This window comes from Aspergillus neoniger (assembly GCF_003184625.1).
Source record: "Aspergillus neoniger CBS 115656 unplaced genomic scaffold BO87scaffold_36, whole genome shotgun sequence".
Lineage (NCBI taxonomy): Eukaryota > Fungi > Ascomycota > Eurotiomycetes > Eurotiales > Aspergillaceae > Aspergillus > Aspergillus neoniger.
In genome coordinates, this window is record NW_020291164.1 from 89,594 (window position 1) to 108,617 (window position 19,024).

At 53.1% G+C, this 19,024-nt stretch overlaps 6 protein-coding genes across 6 annotated transcripts; 4 read left to right on the plus strand and 2 right to left on the minus strand.

The window, feature by feature from the left end:
• Window positions 1-148: 148 nt before the first annotated feature.
• On the plus strand, window positions 149-2,648 carry BO87DRAFT_379775 (uncharacterized protein). Its single transcript, XM_025624141.1, has 2 exons — window positions 149-379; window positions 442-2,648. Exons 1-2 carry the CDS (start codon window positions 242-244, stop codon window positions 2,296-2,298), a joined length of 1,995 nt encoding a protein of 664 aa, XP_025475972.1. The 5' UTR covers window positions 149-241; the 3' UTR covers window positions 2,299-2,648.
• Window positions 2,649-3,401: 753 nt separating this feature from the next.
• BO87DRAFT_400358 (serine/threonine protein kinase CLA4) lies at window positions 3,402-6,196 on the minus strand (the record flags this gene model as incomplete). The annotated part of the gene is made up of 4 exons (XM_025625518.1): window positions 3,402-3,814; window positions 3,874-3,973; window positions 4,036-6,049; window positions 6,180-6,196. The coding sequence occupies 4 exons, from the start codon at window positions 6,194-6,196 to the stop codon at window positions 3,402-3,404; spliced, it is 2,544 nt and encodes an 847-aa protein (XP_025475973.1).
• Window positions 6,197-8,449: 2,253 nt separating this feature from the next.
• BO87DRAFT_379778 (NADH kinase POS5) lies at window positions 8,450-10,403 on the minus strand. Its single transcript, XM_025624142.1, has 4 exons — window positions 10,184-10,403; window positions 9,932-10,122; window positions 9,737-9,851; window positions 8,450-9,672 (listed from the first exon to the last, which is right to left on the minus strand). The coding sequence occupies exons 2-4, from the start codon at window positions 10,077-10,079 to the stop codon at window positions 8,601-8,603; spliced, it is 1,335 nt and encodes a 444-aa protein (XP_025475974.1). The 5' UTR covers window positions 10,080-10,122; window positions 10,184-10,403; the 3' UTR covers window positions 8,450-8,600.
• A 549-nt stretch (window positions 10,404-10,952) lies between these two features.
• On the plus strand, window positions 10,953-16,775 carry BO87DRAFT_400360 (putative RNA polymerase II transcription elongation factor (Ctr9); the record flags this gene model as incomplete). Its single annotated transcript, XM_025625519.1, has 6 exons — window positions 10,953-11,818; window positions 11,882-12,197; window position 12,580; window positions 13,063-13,931; window positions 14,004-16,475; window positions 16,578-16,775. The coding sequence occupies 6 exons, from the start codon at window positions 10,953-10,955 to the stop codon at window positions 16,773-16,775; spliced, it is 4,722 nt and encodes a 1,573-aa protein (XP_025475975.1).
• A 23-nt stretch (window positions 16,776-16,798) lies between these two features.
• BO87DRAFT_152947 (uncharacterized protein) lies at window positions 16,799-17,179 on the plus strand. Its single transcript, XM_025618188.1, has one exon. The coding sequence runs from the start codon at window positions 16,884-16,886 to the stop codon at window positions 17,082-17,084; it is 201 nt and encodes a 66-aa protein (XP_025475976.1). The 5' UTR covers window positions 16,799-16,883; the 3' UTR covers window positions 17,085-17,179.
• Window positions 17,180-18,473: 1,294 nt separating this feature from the next.
• On the plus strand, window positions 18,474-18,831 carry BO87DRAFT_379780 (uncharacterized protein). Its single transcript, XM_025624143.1, has one exon. The coding sequence runs from the start codon at window positions 18,523-18,525 to the stop codon at window positions 18,700-18,702; it is 180 nt and encodes a 59-aa protein (XP_025475977.1). The 5' UTR covers window positions 18,474-18,522; the 3' UTR covers window positions 18,703-18,831.
• Window positions 18,832-19,024: the final 193 nt, after the last annotated feature.

A 19,024-nucleotide genomic window follows, 5' to 3' on the forward strand; every position in this document is an offset into this window, starting at 1 on the left:
TAGAAGTTGCTGGCAGTAAAAAGTAACGATGGGGATCGATTCGAGCCTCGGCCGATCGCCAAGAGATCGACATGCTCTCCGCTTCGTCATTCTGGCTTCTTCTTCGCTTCTTCTCTCCTTCTCTTCTCCTTCTGCAACTCTCCCCCTCCTACAATCTATCTCTTTCCCGTGCCATCCGGATAATAATTACATCTTTCGGGGATTGAACTCGATCCATCCCCCGGGATCCCACCCGCCCAACATGGCTCCCTCCATTCCCTCGGCCAAACTGACTCTCTCATGCCCGCTCTTCGCCGCCGACTTCGACCCGCGTCATCACGGCTTGCTACTGGTCGGTGGAGGAGGTGGTGAAGGCCGTAGTGGTGTCGGCAACAAAATCGCAAGTTCCTCCTGAGCGACATGATACTTGTGCAGCTCCATGCTAACACGTCAATCTCTCAGGCCCTCTTGAATACCTCCAAGCGCTCCGAAATCTCCGAAGTTGTCGACATCAACTTGTCGCGCGATGAGGACTCAGTCACTTCTCTCGCCGCCGTCCAAGCCGACGACGAAGCCATCGTCGCCCTCGCCGGCATCAACAGCTCCGTGGCGGAGCAGAAGCGAGGCAATAACCAGCATCTGCGTTCCTTTCGCATTGATCATCCCACCCGGAAAGAGAAGGACAACAACAAGGAGAACGAGAAGACAACGAACAATGGACAAACCACCGCGCTTTCACGAACATCACTATTTCGCACCGTGAAAGGCCCCTCCTCCGCCGCCTCTCCCGACACCTACCAGCGCACCCTGCGCCTCTCCCCCTGGCAATCCGACTCGACCTCCCCGCGTGTCGCTGCCATCGCTACCGGTCTCGCCCCGGCCGGCGAGATCGTCTTCTTCAGCGCAACCCCCACCCCCAGTCCATCCGACGTGATCGGACGAATCCGTCTCAACAGCGACGAGGAAGCCGAGGACGTCGATCTCACCCCTCTCCCCGGCAACAAGGGTCAATTCCGCGTCGCCTACACTAACGGCGTCGACATCTGCATCTGCACCATCTCCGCCGACACGCGCTCCAACGCCTCCCCCGACGTACAATGCGTCTACACCACCCCCATCCCCGACAAGGGATCCCCTCGGATGCGCCCCAAGTTCCGCGCCCTCCGCTTCCTCTCCTCAACCAGTCTTCTCCTCCTCCAGAACGCCCCAGACCGCAAGGGCTGTGAGCTCGTCCTCCTCGACCTCCGCCCCGCCATCATCACCTCCGCCATAGCCACCACCACCACCACCAAAGAACCAACCACCAAAGGCGCCAAAGCATCCATCCTCCGCCGCAAGAAGCTCCGTAAAACCATCAAGATCGGCCTCGGTCTCGACACCTGCCTCCTCAGCCCCGACCCCACCACAAACCAACAACAAGCCGTCATTGCCATCTCCGGCAGCGACCAATCCATCGAGCTCCTCACCCTCGAATTCAACCCCTCCACAAACCGCTACAGCCATTTCCAAACCTACACCTCCCTCCGCGACGTCCACCCCTTCTCCATGACCAAGCTCTGCTTCTCCCGCTTCCACACCCCATCTCTCCCCGTCTCCCCCGACACCCCCCCGCAATACATCAAACTCGCCTCTGTCAGCATGGGCAACACCGTCGTCGTCCACACCCTCCCCTTATCCCCCTGTCCCCCAACAAGCCGCTCCCCGCGCTACGTCCTCTCCATGCCCGGCGACTCCGAAATCTGGACAAACCTCACCTCCAGCTTCGCTGCCATCCTCTCCATCCTCACCGTCTGCTTCATCCTCCAGGCCTTCACCGAGATCCGTGGCGCCATGCCTCCTTACCTCGGCGCGAAGGACTGGTTACCGCCTAGTATCCGCGATGCTGTCGCCATCCCTTATGAACCTTTTACTCCTTCTCCGTCTGCTTCTCCATCTATCCCTACTACCAGTTCTATTCCCATCCCCCCAGAAGTAGAATACCCAGCGCAAATCCGTTCACTGAACGATATCCTACTCTCCTCGGATGATCTCCAGCAGCAGCAGCAGCAGGGGCGTCAATTTCTTTTGATAAACTGCAATCCGGAGATGAACACCCTCCGGATTGACTCGACTGATCCATCTTCATCTTCTTCCTCTGAGGCCGATTCGGGTATCCATATCTGGGAAGATCTCTCCGAGGAGACTCGACACCGGTGGATCAGTCAGCTCACGCAAGCGGGCTACGAGCCATCTGGTGAAGATATTGATGTGGAGTCGATTTTCAAGGGGGTGAGGTTCGGGGATTTGTGTACGGAAGTGCCCATTCATGAGGAGTTGTGATGCCGTTTCTTGTGGTTTTGTTCCCTTTTTTTTTTCTTCTATATCATGGCTGGTATGTGTGTATGTATGTGTGGATGTGGGCCTGATGCAAGTAATGGTAGGTGGGTATGATTGTGGTTGTGGTTGGTTATTTACGTTGCACATGTTGCCCTTCTTGGATGTGGTGCTTGCTGGTGCCGATAATTGTTTATGAAAAGCTCTTTTCTCTTCTTTTCTTTTTTTTCCTTTTCTGCCTTTCTGGTCTTCTACTATACCTATGATTGTACGCTATCATGCTCCGTGTTCCATTCAACTGTACTATTATCATTGACCCGTGGGCCGCTGGTAGTTATTATGATCACAGAAAGAAATATAGTATCCTCTTTTTTACTAAGTCCCTTGGTTCCCAAGTACCCTCCTTTAGCTCGCTTCTTTTTAGCTGCATCAGTCGACCATCAATATTTTGTCTTCCCTCCTATCTTTTCTTCTCTTCCTTTTTTATACCATTCAGACGTAGCTGCTAAAAAGCTGCTCACAATGCAAGTATTCCATCATGGACTCGTCAATTGAAACAAACATGACCGTATACATGAGGGTAACAAAACAGGTTTTTGGTGCATGTTCATATACCAGAGCATTTCAGCTCATCATCGATCTTCAGTACTCGGAGACACAGTTTTTGTGCATCGTACTTCGGATCTCTCTTCATTTTGCATTTCTTTGTCTCAGAGATGCAGCCAAAGATCAGCTGCACGCATACATCAAGTGCCGTCTCACAGGCATGGTTCGGAGCATCAAGGAACCGCACAGCGGGAAGGGTGGGATAACCAGATTAGTTGCGAATGTAAGAGGAATCAGAAAGGGGAATCGACTCCAAGAAAGAACGCCAAATTACCTATGCCGAGTCTGCAGACGACAGAGCTGTGCAATGAGGATATCACAAGTAGAAATCGAGTTGCAATGCAGGTCGTTAGGGGGCAGCAAAAATCAACCGGAGGCGCGTAAATGTGACCCATATGTGCGTGAAAACAAGATCTGGTGTAAATCATAAGAGGAACAAGGTAACCGGCAGCGACCATGTGGCTACCAACATCGCCATTGCACATTCTCCTCTCCACAGTTTATCACTGTCCGCTGTTCTTCTTCCAACGGAGCAGCTCCGCCAGGCTCGCGAGGCTGCAGCCCAACTTGAGGAAATCATGGGCCAACAATTCATCGGCGGTAGCGCGGCAGCGCACATCGACACAGAGACATACACTCAAGAACGACTTGAGCTCCTTGCTGAGCTTCTCTGGCTTCTTGAGACGAGGAGTGCCGTTGGTGGCGATGAGGTACAACGCCTTGAGCGGCTCCTCATTGAGGTAAGGGGGCTCTGATTCGATCATTTCGATGGCCATGATACCCAATGACCAGCAGTCCACCTTGGGGCCATACTCCTTCTGCTTAACCACCTCGGGCGCCATCCAGTACGGAGTACCCACCATTGTGGCGCGCTTACTCTTCGACTCGGTAAGCTTAGCACAGAATCCGAAATCGGCTAAGAAGTGGTCAGCTTCGATTCCCCATGGTCATCAGAGAACTGGAAGGGTTACTCACTAATCTTGACATGACCAGCCCGGTCAAGAAGCACGTTATCACTCTTGATATCACGGTGGATAATGTTCTGGTTGTGCAGATGGGCCAATCCCTTGCAGGTCTGCTCGCGGTTCCCATAGTTAGTATCAAATTTCCGGTTATGGTTGATGTTTATTCACGCACCTCTGCACAAATTGTGGCAATTTGATCTTCCTGGATCACCGGGTTGTTGTCAATGACATCCGTGAGAGCACCACCTTCCATGAACTCCATGACAACCCACAACTCGTTGCTCTGCTCCTGCAGGAACGAGTCAAGGAAGTTGACAATGTTCGCATGCTGGCTGTCTTTCATGACAATGATCTCGTTGACAATGAGTTCTTTTCGAGGCTGGCTACGCAAATCCATCTGCTTAATAGCCACCTGGGTACGGGGACCGTACTGCCGGTAAAGCTCCCGCGCAACGCCGGATGTAGCATGCTCCTTAACGCGTGCCACATACACGGATCCGGAGGCACCCTGTCCAATCTTCCGCTGCTTGCTGTAAGACTCGTTCGGGTTGTCCTTGGAGACGACAGAACGCAGGCGATCCATGACCTCGTTCTCGCTCATGTTCGACATGCGCACTTCTCTCTGGCGGGGCTCTGCCTTCTTGCTCAGGGCAGCCTCGGCTTGGCGGACTCCATCGGGGACGTTTGTCTTCGCGGTCTGCTTGTTCGCGATGTTCAGGGGCTTCACAGGCTGAACCGGAGCAGGTAGCTTGCTGGGAGGAGGGCCCTGGGCCGGCTGCGCTTTGACGCCATTGTTCTGAGCACGTGCAGGGGACTGTCCCTGAGCCGGGTGTCTGGAGCCCGGAGAGGATTGCTCAGCCCTGGCAGAGCCATTGGCGTAGTCTCCAGGCCGCTGTCCGGCGGTAGGAGCGGATGGGGCAGGGCGCTGAGCTGTCAGCTGGCGCGGAGGCTCCTGGCGAGAGGAGCCAGGGGCCTGCGGGGCGGGGCGGCTGGGCTTGTAACGATCATCGGAGGACTGGCCGTAGCCCCCGAGCTCTTGCTTGGCCAAGGGGACGCGAGTCTTGGGCAAAGAGGCATTGTATGCTTCTTGGTCGAGCCGGTTCTGCTCCTCTTCCCGCTGACGTGCGCGACGATCCTCTTCCATACGGCGACGCTCCTTATCCGCCAACTCGTTCATCCGCTCCAATTGTTGCTGTTGCTCCAAAGCACGATCGGAATCCGACTTGGACTGCGAAGGAGACGAAACAGGGGACTGGCTGGAGTACGACTGGCCACCGCTGTCCAAACGCTGTGCGGGAGCAGGCGGCGGGGGTCTTGGGGGTGCAATTGAGTTGCCCACGGACCCGCCGCCGCTGAAGGGCTTCGCCTGCTGGTTCGCCGGCGAGGAAAGCCCAGCGTAATACTGAGGGTTCTGCTCGCGCATCTTAATGTCCGAGTAGAATTCCAGCACCTCAATGACGGCCTGGGGGTTCTTTTTGTAATCCTCCTTGGTGATTGCGGACGCGGTCAGGAGCTTCTCCCACTCTGGCGGCAAGCCCACGAAGGCGCCGGTGCGCGGATCGAATCCGACGTGAACACGATGGCTGAAGTTCGTGGGGTTGCTTACCCCTCCCATACCAGGGCAGCGCTCGTAGATCTTGTCGATCCAGTCGTAGATTTCGTCATCGCTCTTAACTTCGCAAGTGATGCTCTTGGTGGGCACGTCACGGGTGATTACGGCGGTTTTTGAATTGGCATCCTTGGGGTTGGCGAGACGAATGATCTCGAAAGCCATGCGAGTATCCTCCGATCTCGAAACGCCTGTGACCGCCGTCAGCGGAATGGAAAGCACGATCTTTCCCGTCTCATTCTTGAGAAAGTCGAGACGGAATTCGCGCAAGATCAAGTATCGTTGATTCCACGTCGCCAGAAATTTGTCCTCCTTGCAACGGACGTATCCCTCCTTGATAACGGTGACACCTCCTCCGCCCGACTGATCGGTCTTGGTGCGCGTGAGCGACGGGGTGCTGGTGTTGGGGAACAGCGAAAGGTTGGCCGGACCGGGGGTACTCGGGGAATTCAGACTCATCTGGCTGAAGGAGGTAGCCATGTTGTTGGAGGGGTTGGTAGGCAGGTTGAGTTGTGGGCGGTCGGCTGGGGGCCGGGGGGCAGGCCCCGGATTCATGAACTGGTCTGGGGAGTACATCCTGCGGGCGCGTCAGCAGCGCCCGGAATTGATCACAGGCGAGAACCTGTGAGTGAATCGGGGCTGAAGGGCCAAAGGGGGTGGGTGGATAGGTAGGAAAGAGGGGGACAAGGAAATGAAGTCTGGCTCACTTTTCATAAGAGGCCATTAAGCTGGGCCGGAGTGGAAACCGAGACGCGGAACTCCCAAGGAGGGGAAGGGGGGTTCCTCAGGGGGGGATGAGGGATGAGGGGGGGGGCAACCGTGAAATCCACGGAGCAAACAATGTGAAGGGGAGGGCGGTCCCGACAACACACCCAGATTAATCTCCAGGTGCAGTTCACTGCAGGCCAGTCAGCATGAGAACTGTGGCATGTGCAAGGCTGGGTCTGTCAATCTGGTGACCCGTGGATGCGGTAGAGCCTCTTCTTCCCCAAGGGAACTATATTCCACCACCTACTCCATAGGCGGCGGGATGATAGAGGTGGAACAAGGAAAGCGACCAGAGCTAATTGAACATCTAAACATACCTTGAAGGGTAACTTTAAGCCTATCTTCAAGCCGAAAAGAAGCCTCGCGCCCGCGAGGAAGCTCCGAGCGTGAACTGCACGTCTCGAAGGTGACAACCCCAATATCCAGACGCGGTGAGACCAGCGGTTACCAACCAAAGCGGCCAAGTACACAATGCAAGAGAGATGCAGGTGATGGCAGAGGGAGGTACCCGAGGCGTGCTGGGGTTCAGATGAAAAGGAGGTGGCGGATTTGCAAACAATAAACGAGAGTCACGATACAACCACGGGGAGTAACGAGAAGACAGAGATGAGGAGGAGGAAAGAGGATGAAAGACGTGAAGAGGGGGGAAGAGGATAAGGAAGAGGGAGAGAAGAGGGTGTGAAGAGGGAGGGAGTAAGTAGGAAGTTAGAAGGAGCACCAACAGGAGGCGGCAAAAAGGGAAGGCCGGCCGTTGAGTTGAACAAAAGGCACTCGAGGTTTCACCACCCGCGGCTCCAAGGGGCGCACGGCTCTAACTCTCCTCAAGAATATTATTATTATCTCTTTGGAGGGATGGTGATGGGCTTCCTCTTCAACCCTGTGAAGCAGATCACTGAAAAAACCCCGGAAGATAGAATGAAGTTGGGGGGGGAGGAGGGGAAAGGAGGAAAAGCAAAGAACAAGACAAGGAAGCAGAGGAATTGACTACTTTACAAGTTAATCCAGCAAAAATAAACTAATTGACAATCGCTATTTTGGTAGAAGTAAATACTGTCTTCGGCCCCCCCTGGGATACACTACTTCAAATATTCCTGTTGGTTGACCACAAACAGAGTAGGAGAGGGTCACCAAATAGCGATCGATGGGTCCTTGACTTTGATCATAATGGATTGTCGTGGGCATGTCTTGGGAGGTTTCATATACAAAGCTAAATCCGAAGCAGCAAACAGCAAACAGCCAGGGCTCTTCTCTCCCCTGATTGTGATGATGCACAATTAACCTCTCCATCCTAGTAAAAAGAAGCACCCTTACGCATTTCACTGCGAGTGCAACTCCGAGAAGCGATTAATCAAGTAGTAGTTCCTATCCAATGGAATGGATGGTCATCATAGTACTATCAAAGTCCAGCCCTAGAAAGAGTCCAATTGGGCGATGAATGGTAGTTTCAATGACCCCCCTTCAGGCAATGAGGAGTATGCATCCTTACTGTCGCAATCCCTATATATTGATTGATTGATTGATGGTCACTTCCTTGATTGTCCCTTTAAATCACTAACTACTATGCATGCGTCAAATCGAAGATAGAAACTTGGCCAACGGGACCCAGATTAAGGGGAGCCAGAAAAAGCGTACGCCAGAGCCCACTCCACTTGGATTGCAGTTGCTTGTCGGTTCGAATCAGATTGATTAATGGCCAGGACCGAATTACATCATCCGCGCGGATGGCCCCGACAAGCCATGCTAATCGTTAAATTCTCCTAGTCTTTGAAGCTATTCAGGGCTCCTCAGCGTCTCCTTGCGGTCCCAAATCAAATTCAAATGGGTAAGCATGAAATCTTAATCCTAATCCTCACCCAACAAAGCCACACACGGGCAGCCAGCCTACTAGCTGGTCAAACAGACCACATACCCTGCATATAGAATCCTGGTCAAGTAACAGCCACCAGTGAGGATAGAGAGACCGAGGGACCCACGGGTCGGTGGTCTCGAGTCTCCAACAGCGAGAAAGAAGACGAGGGTCGCAAAGAAAGGGAGGCCCACCAGCGGCCCTGATTTCCCGCCCCTTTTTTCAGGTCAAGCCCAACTGCACTGGAATTGATTGGATCAGACCAGCAGCTCGCTTCAGCAACAGTCCATGTCAATTGTGGTGCTGCTGCATGTGCAGATGGAACTAAGGCTTCTTTCATGCATCACCTCGTTTACTAAAAAGGCATTGTGGAATAATTGTCTATTCATACAGATTTTGGTCATTAACTATGCTACATGCTTAACTCCTAACCCTCCTCTTCCAGGCCACACATACACTTCGCTAGTTTGTACAAGCATATGTGGTGTGTAGTCAATCATAGTGAGTACTTGAATCAGCGTTCCTCACCAAATGGATGGTTAAATTTCAGCAACCCATTCAAGCCTCCAACCCATCCATCGTGTGCTTCACCACCGGTGATTCTTCGCATGACACATGGCACGCCTCCTTGCCATTCATTCTTGCCATGTCGCATCTCTTCGTCCCATACTCGTGCCTCCATTCCCGCGGTCAATCCTTGCCCCAAGTTCACCCCGTCAATGCTGACCTCCAACTCGCGACTCCGGTTCTTCTCGCTCAGTCGGAGGGTAATCGGAGTACTGGATGGCAGCACCAAGGGCCGGAAGCTTAGACTCCGCGCACAGATCGGTGTCAGTAGAACCGCGGGCACGAGTGGATGCACAATACTGCCTCCACTGCTCAGACTGTATGCTGTGCTACCTGTCGGTGTCGAGATAATGATTCCGTCGGCCACGGCTTCCGTCAGAAACCGGCCCCCAACATAGACATCCAGCACCGCCAAATGTGGCTCTTTGCCTCGATGCAAAAGCACCTCATTCATTACGTACACTCCCTGGTTATTCAAGACGTTTGGCATGGCCGCTGATGTGGATTCCCGTTGGACTGGCTTGCCGTCTGCCGTAAAGAGCCCAACCTTCAGTCGGTTGCGCATCAAGATTCGGGCGCCGCGCGTTAATCCCATCGACTTCCCCCGTACCGAGGACCATCCAGTAGGATTCGCTTCCAGATCCAGTGCTTCGTCGGCCGAGGCCGGCCGGGAGTCTCCCAGCACTGTCGCGCGATCCCCAACGCCGGCTCCTGACATGTATACCTCACGGAATGCGCGCTTGTATTCGGCAAATTTCCATTCGCTCAAGAAGCCCAATGTTCCCATGCTAAATGACAGCACCGGCGGAACGTTGTAGCACGTGGCAAACAAGGACGAGGCGTGTAGGATGGTACCATCTCCCCCGAGAGTAACGGTGAGATCTACCTTATCGTGCAATGCCGGTCGTAATTGGTCGAGAGGGGCGGTGTAAACAGGCGACTGAAGTGACGAGTGTATTTCCTCTGCGACACTGGGTTCTAGAATGATCGAGGCCGATGGGTAGGTAGATGTCGCATGACTGCATTGCCGGTGAGGGGTTAGCATCCATGACTTCTCGGTCAGCCGATTTTGGGACTCCGTACTTAGCAAATTCAATCAGAGAGGCAGTGATGGCCGGAGAATAGTCTTTCTTCACGACGAAGATATTCCGCGGGGGGGCTGGCCATTGGAGGGAAAGGAGATCGCCCTCTTGGGATTCTGCTCGGGGCGCACAAGCAGGTCAGCATACCAGGAAGAGCTTAAAGATATTTCGCAGACGACACTGCGTTGACGCACACCTTGGTATTTTGGTATCAGTCGTTTCGGTAGAGTTGCAACATCTCTAATCTCGTAACGTCGTGAGGAGGAGGAAAAGTTCCGTGACCAAAGCATCCGAACCGGAGGCCCGACATGAGCAAGCCGTGGTCGCATACTCGCAAAATACATTTTTTAGTAGCTGATGAGATCGAAAAAGACCATGCACGCTCTTCTAGAAGAATGATATCAGCTCACTTCGAGACTTGTTTCTAAGATATGACTAGAGCGCTCACATTATCAATCTAGGTCTGATTCATTGTTCCAAAGCAGCATATGAGAGAAAGTTGCGCGGGACCCGACATGCAGGTTTAGTTGGGAGGTGTAGACATCTGCATCTATATTCTCCCAATTTCTGTAAGATTCTTCTGGTCCATAAAACAGAAACATATATAGGAATGAAATGAAAATCATGCACAGGGGAGAAATTTCATCTATCTCCGAAGCGTCGAAAAGACTCCTGCAAGCGTGATGCCGATCGAGACCCCCCGGATCTCCGCTGACCGCCTTGAGGGGAGGGCCGGGCCAACTGACGTAGTGGTTTTTGACTGGAGATCATTGATCATGCGCCCACACACTATTGAGACACTTGAGAGCTGTGCTCCGGCTCAAGCTTCCTGCTCCCTCGAGACAGGAACCAAACTTCTCTCCCGTCTTTCCTCTCTCTCTCTCTCCCTCTCAAGTATTCTTCCCCCAAAACATGGCTTGAATCTACTTTATTTTTACATCTCCCACATTATCATTACTTCCCCGGTATAGGTCCGGCTTCCGTTAGTCCCTTTGTCCTCCGATCCCTCTTGATCTTACAACAAACACTGCTGGCCTTCCGGCAGACACCGCTTTTCCTGGTACAGTGTGCTGCATCTGGTTGCTCGCGTGATTCAAGGGTGGGAAAGCTAATCAGTGCCCGATCCAGTTCCATTATCTCTAGAACTTTATCCTCCCTTATATAGTTGGCCTGCAAGTCCCTTCGTAACGCCTCGTCGCCAACAACTGATTCTCATCATGGATACCTCCGAGGTTCGACAACGAAAGCATGACCCTCAACTGAATCACACAGCCGCTCCGAAGAAGCAGCCTTCCGACAGTCAAGATGAGGAACCCCGTTTGAAGCATGGCATTGCGATGCAGCTTCTCCGCTCTTTGCTCCTGGCCACATGGTTCAACTGCTGCTGCGTTGCCATCCTAGCGACCCAGGTCATCGGCTCCCCTCTATACGTGATAAACAAGGATTGGTATTATTCCTATATGGCATACACAAAGCAGTCCTTTGGCTTGGTCATCACGGCTCTCACTCAATGGGGCTGTCCTACCTTTGTGCGAGTCAGCGGTGACAAGAGTGTACGGGGTCAGGTCCACGTCGCAGAGGATGGGCGCTTAAAGACCCAATTCCCAGAGCGATTGGTCATCATAGCCAATCACCAGGTGTATACTGATTGGATCTATCTGTGGTGGGTGGCATACACGAATACGATGCACGGCCGCATCTTCATCATCCTTAAGGAATCCTTGAAGTACATTCCTATTATCGGCCAGGGTATGACCTTTTACGGCTTTATTTTCATGGCTCGCAAATGGTTGTCCGACAAGCCCCGTCTGCAACATCGATTGGAGAAGCTGAAGACTCAGCATACGGGATCGCAGTCAGGGTCCCCGCAATATGACCCCATGTGGCTTCTGATCTTTCCTGAGGGGACGAACCTATCCATCAACACCAGGCGGCGGAGTGCAGAGTATGCCGCAAAGCAGGGACTCTCCCCTTTGAAGCATGAGCTGATTCCCCGCTCCACTGGTTTATTTTTCTGTCTACAGCAGCTGCGCGGGACAGTGGAGTGGGTCTATGACTGCACCGTAGCCTACGAAGGACCTCCGTAAGTACTCGATGCGCTTGCTTGCAAGCGAATGAGCATTCCACTAACTACTTTCCTCAACAGAAAGGGTAATCTACCTGACAAGTACTTTACCCTTCGGTCGACGTATCTGCAGGGGCGACCGCCCACTTCGGTCAATATGCATTGGAGACGTTTTGCCGTGTCCGAGATCCCTCTGGATGACCAGCAAGAGTTTGACTCGTGGCTCCGCGAGCGTTGGACCGAGAAGGATCAGTTGCTTGAGGAGTACTACGAGACAGGGAGGTTCCCGTCCGAGCTGGCTGGGTCTATCGAGGTTGGGCATGGATTCGAGGACCGGAAGACTGCTGCGGCTGCAGGGTATGCTGAGACACATGTGCGGTTGGGACACTGGGCCGAGGTTGGCCGGATATTCATGGTGCTTCTAGGCGCGGTGTTCCTCTGTAAATTGCCCAAGCTCCTGGGATTCTAATGTGGGAATGCCTTCTTGGCCGTGGATCGATGTTGCCGTTATGTGCTATGACCGACACTCTAACCAACCCGTTGCATGACATGAGCAGATGCGCTTAGAGTATTATTATGACTATTTTTCAGTTACTGGCGTGATGGGTCTCACTTGGATAGATGCCTCTCTCCTCCACTATATTGCTTTGGACGTGGTCTTGGGGCAGTTTTTGATTTCTTCTTCTACGATATCGATATAGCTTTCTAGTGTAATCCATATATAGCACCGAGCAGGTGCATTACGTGAAACACTAATTATTGACAAAATTTCAACACAGCGTATGATAGCCTCTGCATGCCATCTATAGCTATAATATTAATTCTCCACCATATTCTAATGATTTGAATACATCATTCAAATAATTGGCACTATGTAAACACAAACATACGGAGAGTGCCAGTGAGTGAATGACAAGCCACAGCTGGCGGGCGGTGGCGGTGTAAACTCGGCCCGGCCAGCCTCTCTCTCCCTCTCTGTCTCTCATGCCAAACCTCCGGAGCGCTACAGAAAGCATCGATCTCAATCTGCTGCAACCACAGGCTTTGTCCTCTGACTGCCACAGTTTCAGGAGCGCGCTTCTTGCTAGTCACCCGGCAAGAAGACACTTCTTTCAACCGCATCTTTTTACCCCCCGCTCTAGTTTGGCTTCATCCCGATCATGAGTTGAGCTGAACTACGAGCCAAGCTCCTTTCACCTCTCCGAAACAGTCGCAATCCTTCCCATTGCCCCATCTACAACACAACACATTGCTCAACGCAGTGCCCGCACACGCCATGGCGTCCCTTCAGAATGGCCACGCCAATGGCACGAATGGCGATTCTCTTTCAGCGGCCAACCCGTTGCCCAATCTCCGTTTTTCTGACATTCCCTCCGCCATCGACATTCCCGCGTCCACCCTCGACAGTGAAGTCGAGGTCAGCCTAGAGATTCTTCCAGATGACCCAACCGAGCTCTGTACATTGTTGGAGAACGAAAAGGCCGCTAAGAACTTTTGGGTCACGATCGCGCTGGCATACGCCAAGCAGAAGCAACTCGATCATGCCATCGACATCTTAAACAAAGGTCTCGCGTCGGTCGCTCATGGAGCCACGAAAGAGAAACTCGGCCTGCTGGGATGGGTTTGCTGGCTGTTGATGTTGAAGAGTCGGAATGCCCCCCGCGTTGCACCCGAGGGAGAATTGTACACCGAGGCGAAGACGAAGGATCATTATCTCCAACTTGCGACGTCGACTCTGAACGAGGCTTCACGACTGAATCCGGCGTTCCCCCCTCTGTTCCTGGCGCGAGGTGTCCTGTCGCTGCTGCGCGCCTCGCTACATCCACCCCGTCCTGTTCGCCCGGGCACCGTTGACACATCCGAGAGGGTAGAATCGCTGCGGCAGGCGCTCAAGTGCTTCGATGAGTCGTCCAAGGCTTTTGGTGGTCGGAATGTCATGGCCATCCTTGGGCGCGCGAGAACGCAATACTTGCTTGGCCGATACGCCGAGGCCCTGGAAGGCTACCAGAAGGTTCTGATGAAGATGCCCAGTCTGACAGATCCCGACCCGCGGATTGGTATCGGCAGTTGCTTGTGGCAGTTGGGCTTCAAAGAGCAGGCTAAGGTTGCTTGGGAGCGAGCTCTGGCGTTGGTGGGTTCCACACAGATTCTACCCGTACCAGTTTCTTGTTTACTAACCGCTTGACTTTTTGTTGCGAAACAGAACCCAGACTCCAAGGTCGCCAATATTCTCCTCGCAGTATACTATCTCTACGACAGTTCACGACATGCCACGACAGACCCGGCCTTCGGTTCATTGTACAAGGTAGCAATGACTCAGTACACGCAGAAGGCGTTCAAATTGGACAAGGAATACCCCATGACTTGTTCTCTGTTTGGCGGGTACTTCCTCCTCCGGAAGGCTTACTCCACCGTCGAGACCCTGGCCCGGAAGGCCATCGAACACACCGATGTTATGCAGATTGCCAGCGACGGTTGGTATCTCCTTGGTCGGAAGTCCCACTATGAAGGCGACCTGACGCGTGCTGCGGAGTATTACAACCGCTCCGACCAGGCTCGTGGCGGTGGTGAGAAGGGATACCTCCCGGCCAAGTTCGGCACGGTACAGATGCAAGTGTCCAACAAGGACTTTGACGGAGCCAAGTTCCGCCTCGAGAAGATCATTCAGCAGACGAAGAATGCCGAATGCATGGTTCTGCTCGGCGCGCTCCATGCGGAGGAGGTCTTCGCTGCGCAGAGAAGCGGCAGCAAGGAAGACAAGTCGGCTGAGATCAAGAAGGCCACCAACCTTCTGGAATCGGTTCGCGCCCTCTGGAAGGACGAGACCAAGAAGATCTCGCCCGACGAGTCCGTCTTGGTGTACCTGGCCCGGCTGTACGAGCAGAGCGCTCCCGAGAAGAGCATGCAGTGTCTCACCCAGCTGGAGGAGATGCAGCTCGCAGAGGTCGCAGAGGAGGAGCGCCCCGAAGGCGTCGAAGATGAAGAGCAGCTCAAGGCAGCTCTCCGCGTCCACCTTCCCCCGCAACTCCTCAACAACATGGGATGCTTCCTGTATCAGGCTGAGAAGATCGAACGTGCCCGGACCATGTTCCAAGCAGCGTTGGATGCCTGCGTCCGATCCAAGGAGAAGGAAAGCGAGCTCGACACCGACGCGCTCGTCACCACCATCAGCTTCAACCTGGGCCGGACCTATGAGGCGGCCGACATGCCGGAAGAAGCCAAGAAGGTGTACCAGGGTCTCCTGGAACGTCACGCTGACTACACCGAAGCCAATGCGCGCTTGACGTACATCGCCCTGCGCCAGAGCCCCACAGACGAGGGCCCGAAGAAGATGGCCAAGCTCTACGAAGCCGACTCGACCAACCTGGAAGTGCGCGCCCTGTTCGGCTGGTACCTCAGCAAGTCCAAGAAGCGGGCAGCCAACCTGGCCGAGGACCACGAACAGCGCCACTACAAACACACCCTGCAATACTACGACAAGCACGACCGATACTCCCTGACGGGCATGGGTAATATCCACCTGTCCACAGCGCGCGACATGCGCCGCGACAGCGACCAGGATAAAGAAAAGCGGCGCAAGATGTACGAGCGGGCCGTCGAATTCTTCGACAAGGCCCTCCAACTGGACCCTCGCAACGCATACGCCGCCCAAGGTATCGCCATCGCCCTTGTCGATGACAAAAAGGACCACGCCTCCGCCGTGCACATCTTCTCCAAGATCCGTGACACATTACGCGACGCCAGCGTCTACCTCAACCTCGGCCACGTCTACGCCGAGCTCCGCCAATACACCCGATCGATCGAGCACTACGAAGCCGCACTATCCAAAGACCGCGCCCGCGACGCACAAATCCTCGCCTGCCTCGGCCGCGTCTGGCTTGCCAAGGGCAAGCAAGAGATGAACCTGCAGGCTATGAAAACCGCCCTCGACTACGCGCAGCGCGCCCACTCCGTCGCACCGGGCCAAGTCCACCTCGAATTCAACGTCGCCTTCGTCCAGAACCAAATCGCCTCCCTCACCTACGGCCTCCCGGAAACGCAAAAGACGGTCCAAGACGTCCAAGACGCCGCCGAAGGCCTCCAACAAGCCGTGGAGACCTTCAACCGCGTAGCTCAAGCCAAGAACCCACCGTACCCATCCAGTGCCTTGGAACAGCGTGCCAACATGGGTCGCACCATCCTGAAGCAACTCGAGCGCGCGCTCCAAAGCCAAAAGGAATACGAAGAGAAGAACGCCGCCAAGCTCCAACAAGCGCGTGAGGCGCGTGAAGCCGAAAAGCGCCTGCGCGAAGAAGAAGTGCGCAAGGCGCAGGAAGCAGAGCGCGAGCGCAAACAGCGCGTAGCGGAGGAGCGGCAGCGCATGATCGAGGAAGCGCAGCGATTGGCGGAGCAGCGCGCGGAAGAAGAGCGTGCGCGTGAAGAAGCGGAACTTACCACTGAGTCGGAGACGGGTGCTAAGGTTAAGCGCAAGAAGAGGACGACGTCTACTAAGCGCAAGAAGAAGCGCAATGAGGACGACTTCATCAATGATGGAGGTGATTCTCCTCCCAGGGAGAGGAGCTCGGAACCGGACTCCGATGGCGAAGCGGCGGCGGCGCCGAAGAAGCGCCGGCGTCTGGAACGTCGGTCTGGTAGTAAGGCGCAGCAGAGCAAGTACAAGAGTAGTGAGATGGTGGTGGATTCGGATGACGAGGAGGAGGGCGGGGATGAGGATCAGGCGATGCGTGATACTGGGGCGAATGATGACGAGGAAGTAGAAGAGCAGGATGTGGTGCAGCGTCGTCGGGCCAAGGTCAGTCGACGAGTGGCTGATGATGATGAAGATGAGGATGAGGATGAGGATAATGGGGCGGCGGTGGCTGGAGGAGGGGGCGAAGGGGCCACAACTGGGGGCGATGGGGGCGAAGACGATGATGATGGATTGTTCAATGACGATGGTGGTGATGATGATATGGATCTGAAGGAGGATGAGTGAATAAGTGAGTGAGTGATCTAGACCTTACTTACCTACCTACTACCTCTTTAGGAGCTTGTTGTTGGGTGGGGAGGAGAGCAGAGCAGAAAGGAACATGTAGTTTTACGGATGGTTGTGCCTTGCTTGTTATCTTTCTCTATATTGTTTTTTATTTTTTTGTCCCCCTTTGATTCCAACTTTCCATTCATGTATTTGAAAAGATGGCGTTGGGATTGGATGTTCGATACTTCAGATATTATTACTACTGCTACCACTTACTTATATCGGTACTTACTACGGGGGGCGGGGCAGGATTTGTCTATACTATGATCGAAGCATGAAATGAGCCATTGATGCTGTTATGGATGTGCTGTGTAGTAGTATTTAGTACATGGCTCTCCTTGTAGAGCCTTTTTGACCCTTTCCAAGTACTAAGCATGCAGTATAGCAAGTATATATGCTGTTAGATGTGCAATAAGTCAAATTGAATATGAAACGTGTACAACACGTGTTCTACCTGTAAAGTAGTAGTATAATTGGTATCCCTACATTATATTACTAGATAACAAGTAAGGTAGCATCATATATATAGTCGACCTATGTATAGAGAGTATAGAAATAGAAGTAGATATAGATAGAAGCTAAATACCAACCCATACAATAAATACACGCATACGGGATACGATACGCATCAACAAACAATCAAGGAAACCAACCCCCGATTCCCTCCCCCCAATCCATCATCTCATTCAAGTCATAAATTGGTTTAGTTTTAGTACTGACTCGGTACAAAACTAAAACAGTAGACCTAAGTAGAAAACTAAACTAAAACTAAACTAAACTAGACCAGCACCACGACCCCCACCACCCACAGTAACAGCGAAAGGAAAAAGGGCTGGGCTACAACCTATGGTCTCTAGTCTCGAGTCTAGACACCAGGGATCGTCAGGAGTCCTTCGAACGATGGAGAAAGAAGTTGGGGGCAAGGGAAGGGAAGGGGGGAAGTGGGTGGGTTGGGTTAGATGGTGCTACACGCTAGGGGAGGATAGGTGTAACTTGGAAGAGAAAGGGATGGACATAGTGGTGGTTAATAAGGTTGGATCTGAGACAGTGGTGTGGTAGTAGTTAGTAGTTGGGAGGCTGGGTGTGGTGTTACTTCTTGCCTGCCTGCCTGCCTTTTGGGGCTGAAGCGAGATGTGTGAGGTTAGTTGTTTTGTTTGAGAATTTGAGATGTGGATGGGGGCTAGTTTTGGGGGGAGAGATGTGTGTGTGTGAGGGAAATTGTTGGTTTGGTGATGGGATTTTTCTTTGTAGAGATGGTTGTGCGTGTGCGTATGTCTGAGAGGGGTTTTTTTTTTTCCCTTCGGTCAGTCTCTTTCTCTTTCTTTCTTTCTTCCTTGCTCCGTCTCTTTCTGCGACCCTCTTTCTCTCTGTGTGTGTGGCTTCTCTTATCTGTGATATATTATCTCTCAATGGGGCTCTCCATTATGGCCTTACTGTGGGTATCTGCACAAAGATGGAGGAGGATAAGTATAGTACCTATACTTGTATGGTATGGTATGGGCGGTGCGACTGGTGGGTATCCGTATCTGTTTCGGTATCTCCAATACCTGATTGGAGAAGGGTATTTCAGTAAAATATACGTAAGGAGAGGGAAAAAAGACCCTCGGTGGATCAGCTGACGAGCCTCAGCTGCACCGGAAGAACTGCTTCTTACGTCGGGATTATTCATTATTATTAGTAGCCATTGACGGCTGGAAGCAGGCGGATGCCTACCGATTCTCATGCAGTGTTCCTGTCCACAGCTGCCCCAGTCATTGGAGTGACTGAACTCCATATTGGACACGTCTTCCTGCTGGCTGGGAAGATTCTCCCACGAGCAGGATGCACATCTAGACCGCCGGTCCATGTAAGAAGAACAAGAAAAGAAAAAAAGCAAGAAACGTGAAGGGGGAAACGTGACGGGCTGCACGAGAGATGCAGGTACATGTAAGAGGCGCATAAGCAAGTTCTGGGTTAGTCAAGATGAGAACATATTAGCGGTGTGTTCGCACTCAATCTGAGAACTGAGATCTGGGATGACTCAATCGAGTAACCCATCTGAATCTGAATCCTTTCCCCTCTCCTCCCTCTTTTCTTCCCCTCCTTCTCATCCTGCAATGGTTCCTTTCACCTCCAGATTCCGAGGTCCACCCCGTAGAGTCCGTAGTCTCCGGTACCAAGGATAACCGACCATGGGGAAAGTAGCAATTGACAGCTGATATGACGTT

Excerpts from the sequence above, each read along its gene's own strand:
- BO87DRAFT_152947 (XM_025618188.1), top strand. The coding sequence starts at position 16,884 with ATGGTTGTGCCTTGCTTGTTATCTTTCTCTATATTGTTTTTTATTTTT.
- BO87DRAFT_379775 (XM_025624141.1), top strand. The coding sequence starts at position 242 with ATGGCTCCCTCCATTCCCTCGGCCAAACTGACTCTCTCATGCCCGCTC. Across the intron at positions 380-441 it reads GTGGTGTCGGCAACAAAATC|GCCCTCTTGAATACCTCCAA; the intron begins GCAAGTTCCTCC and ends TCAATCTCTCAG.
- BO87DRAFT_379780 (XM_025624143.1), top strand. The coding sequence starts at position 18,523 with ATGCCTACCGATTCTCATGCAGTGTTCCTGTCCACAGCTGCCCCAGTC.
- BO87DRAFT_379778 (XM_025624142.1), bottom strand. The coding sequence starts at position 10,079 with ATGTATTTTGCGAGTATGCGACCACGGCTTGCTCATGTCGGGCCTCCG. Across the intron at positions 9,852-9,931 it reads ACTGATACCAAAATACCAAG|AATCCCAAGAGGGCGATCTC; the intron begins GTGTGCGTCAAC and ends CGCCCCGAGCAG. Across the intron at positions 9,673-9,736 it reads TCTCTGATTGAATTTGCTAA|TCATGCGACATCTACCTACC; the intron begins GTACGGAGTCCC and ends CCGGCAATGCAG.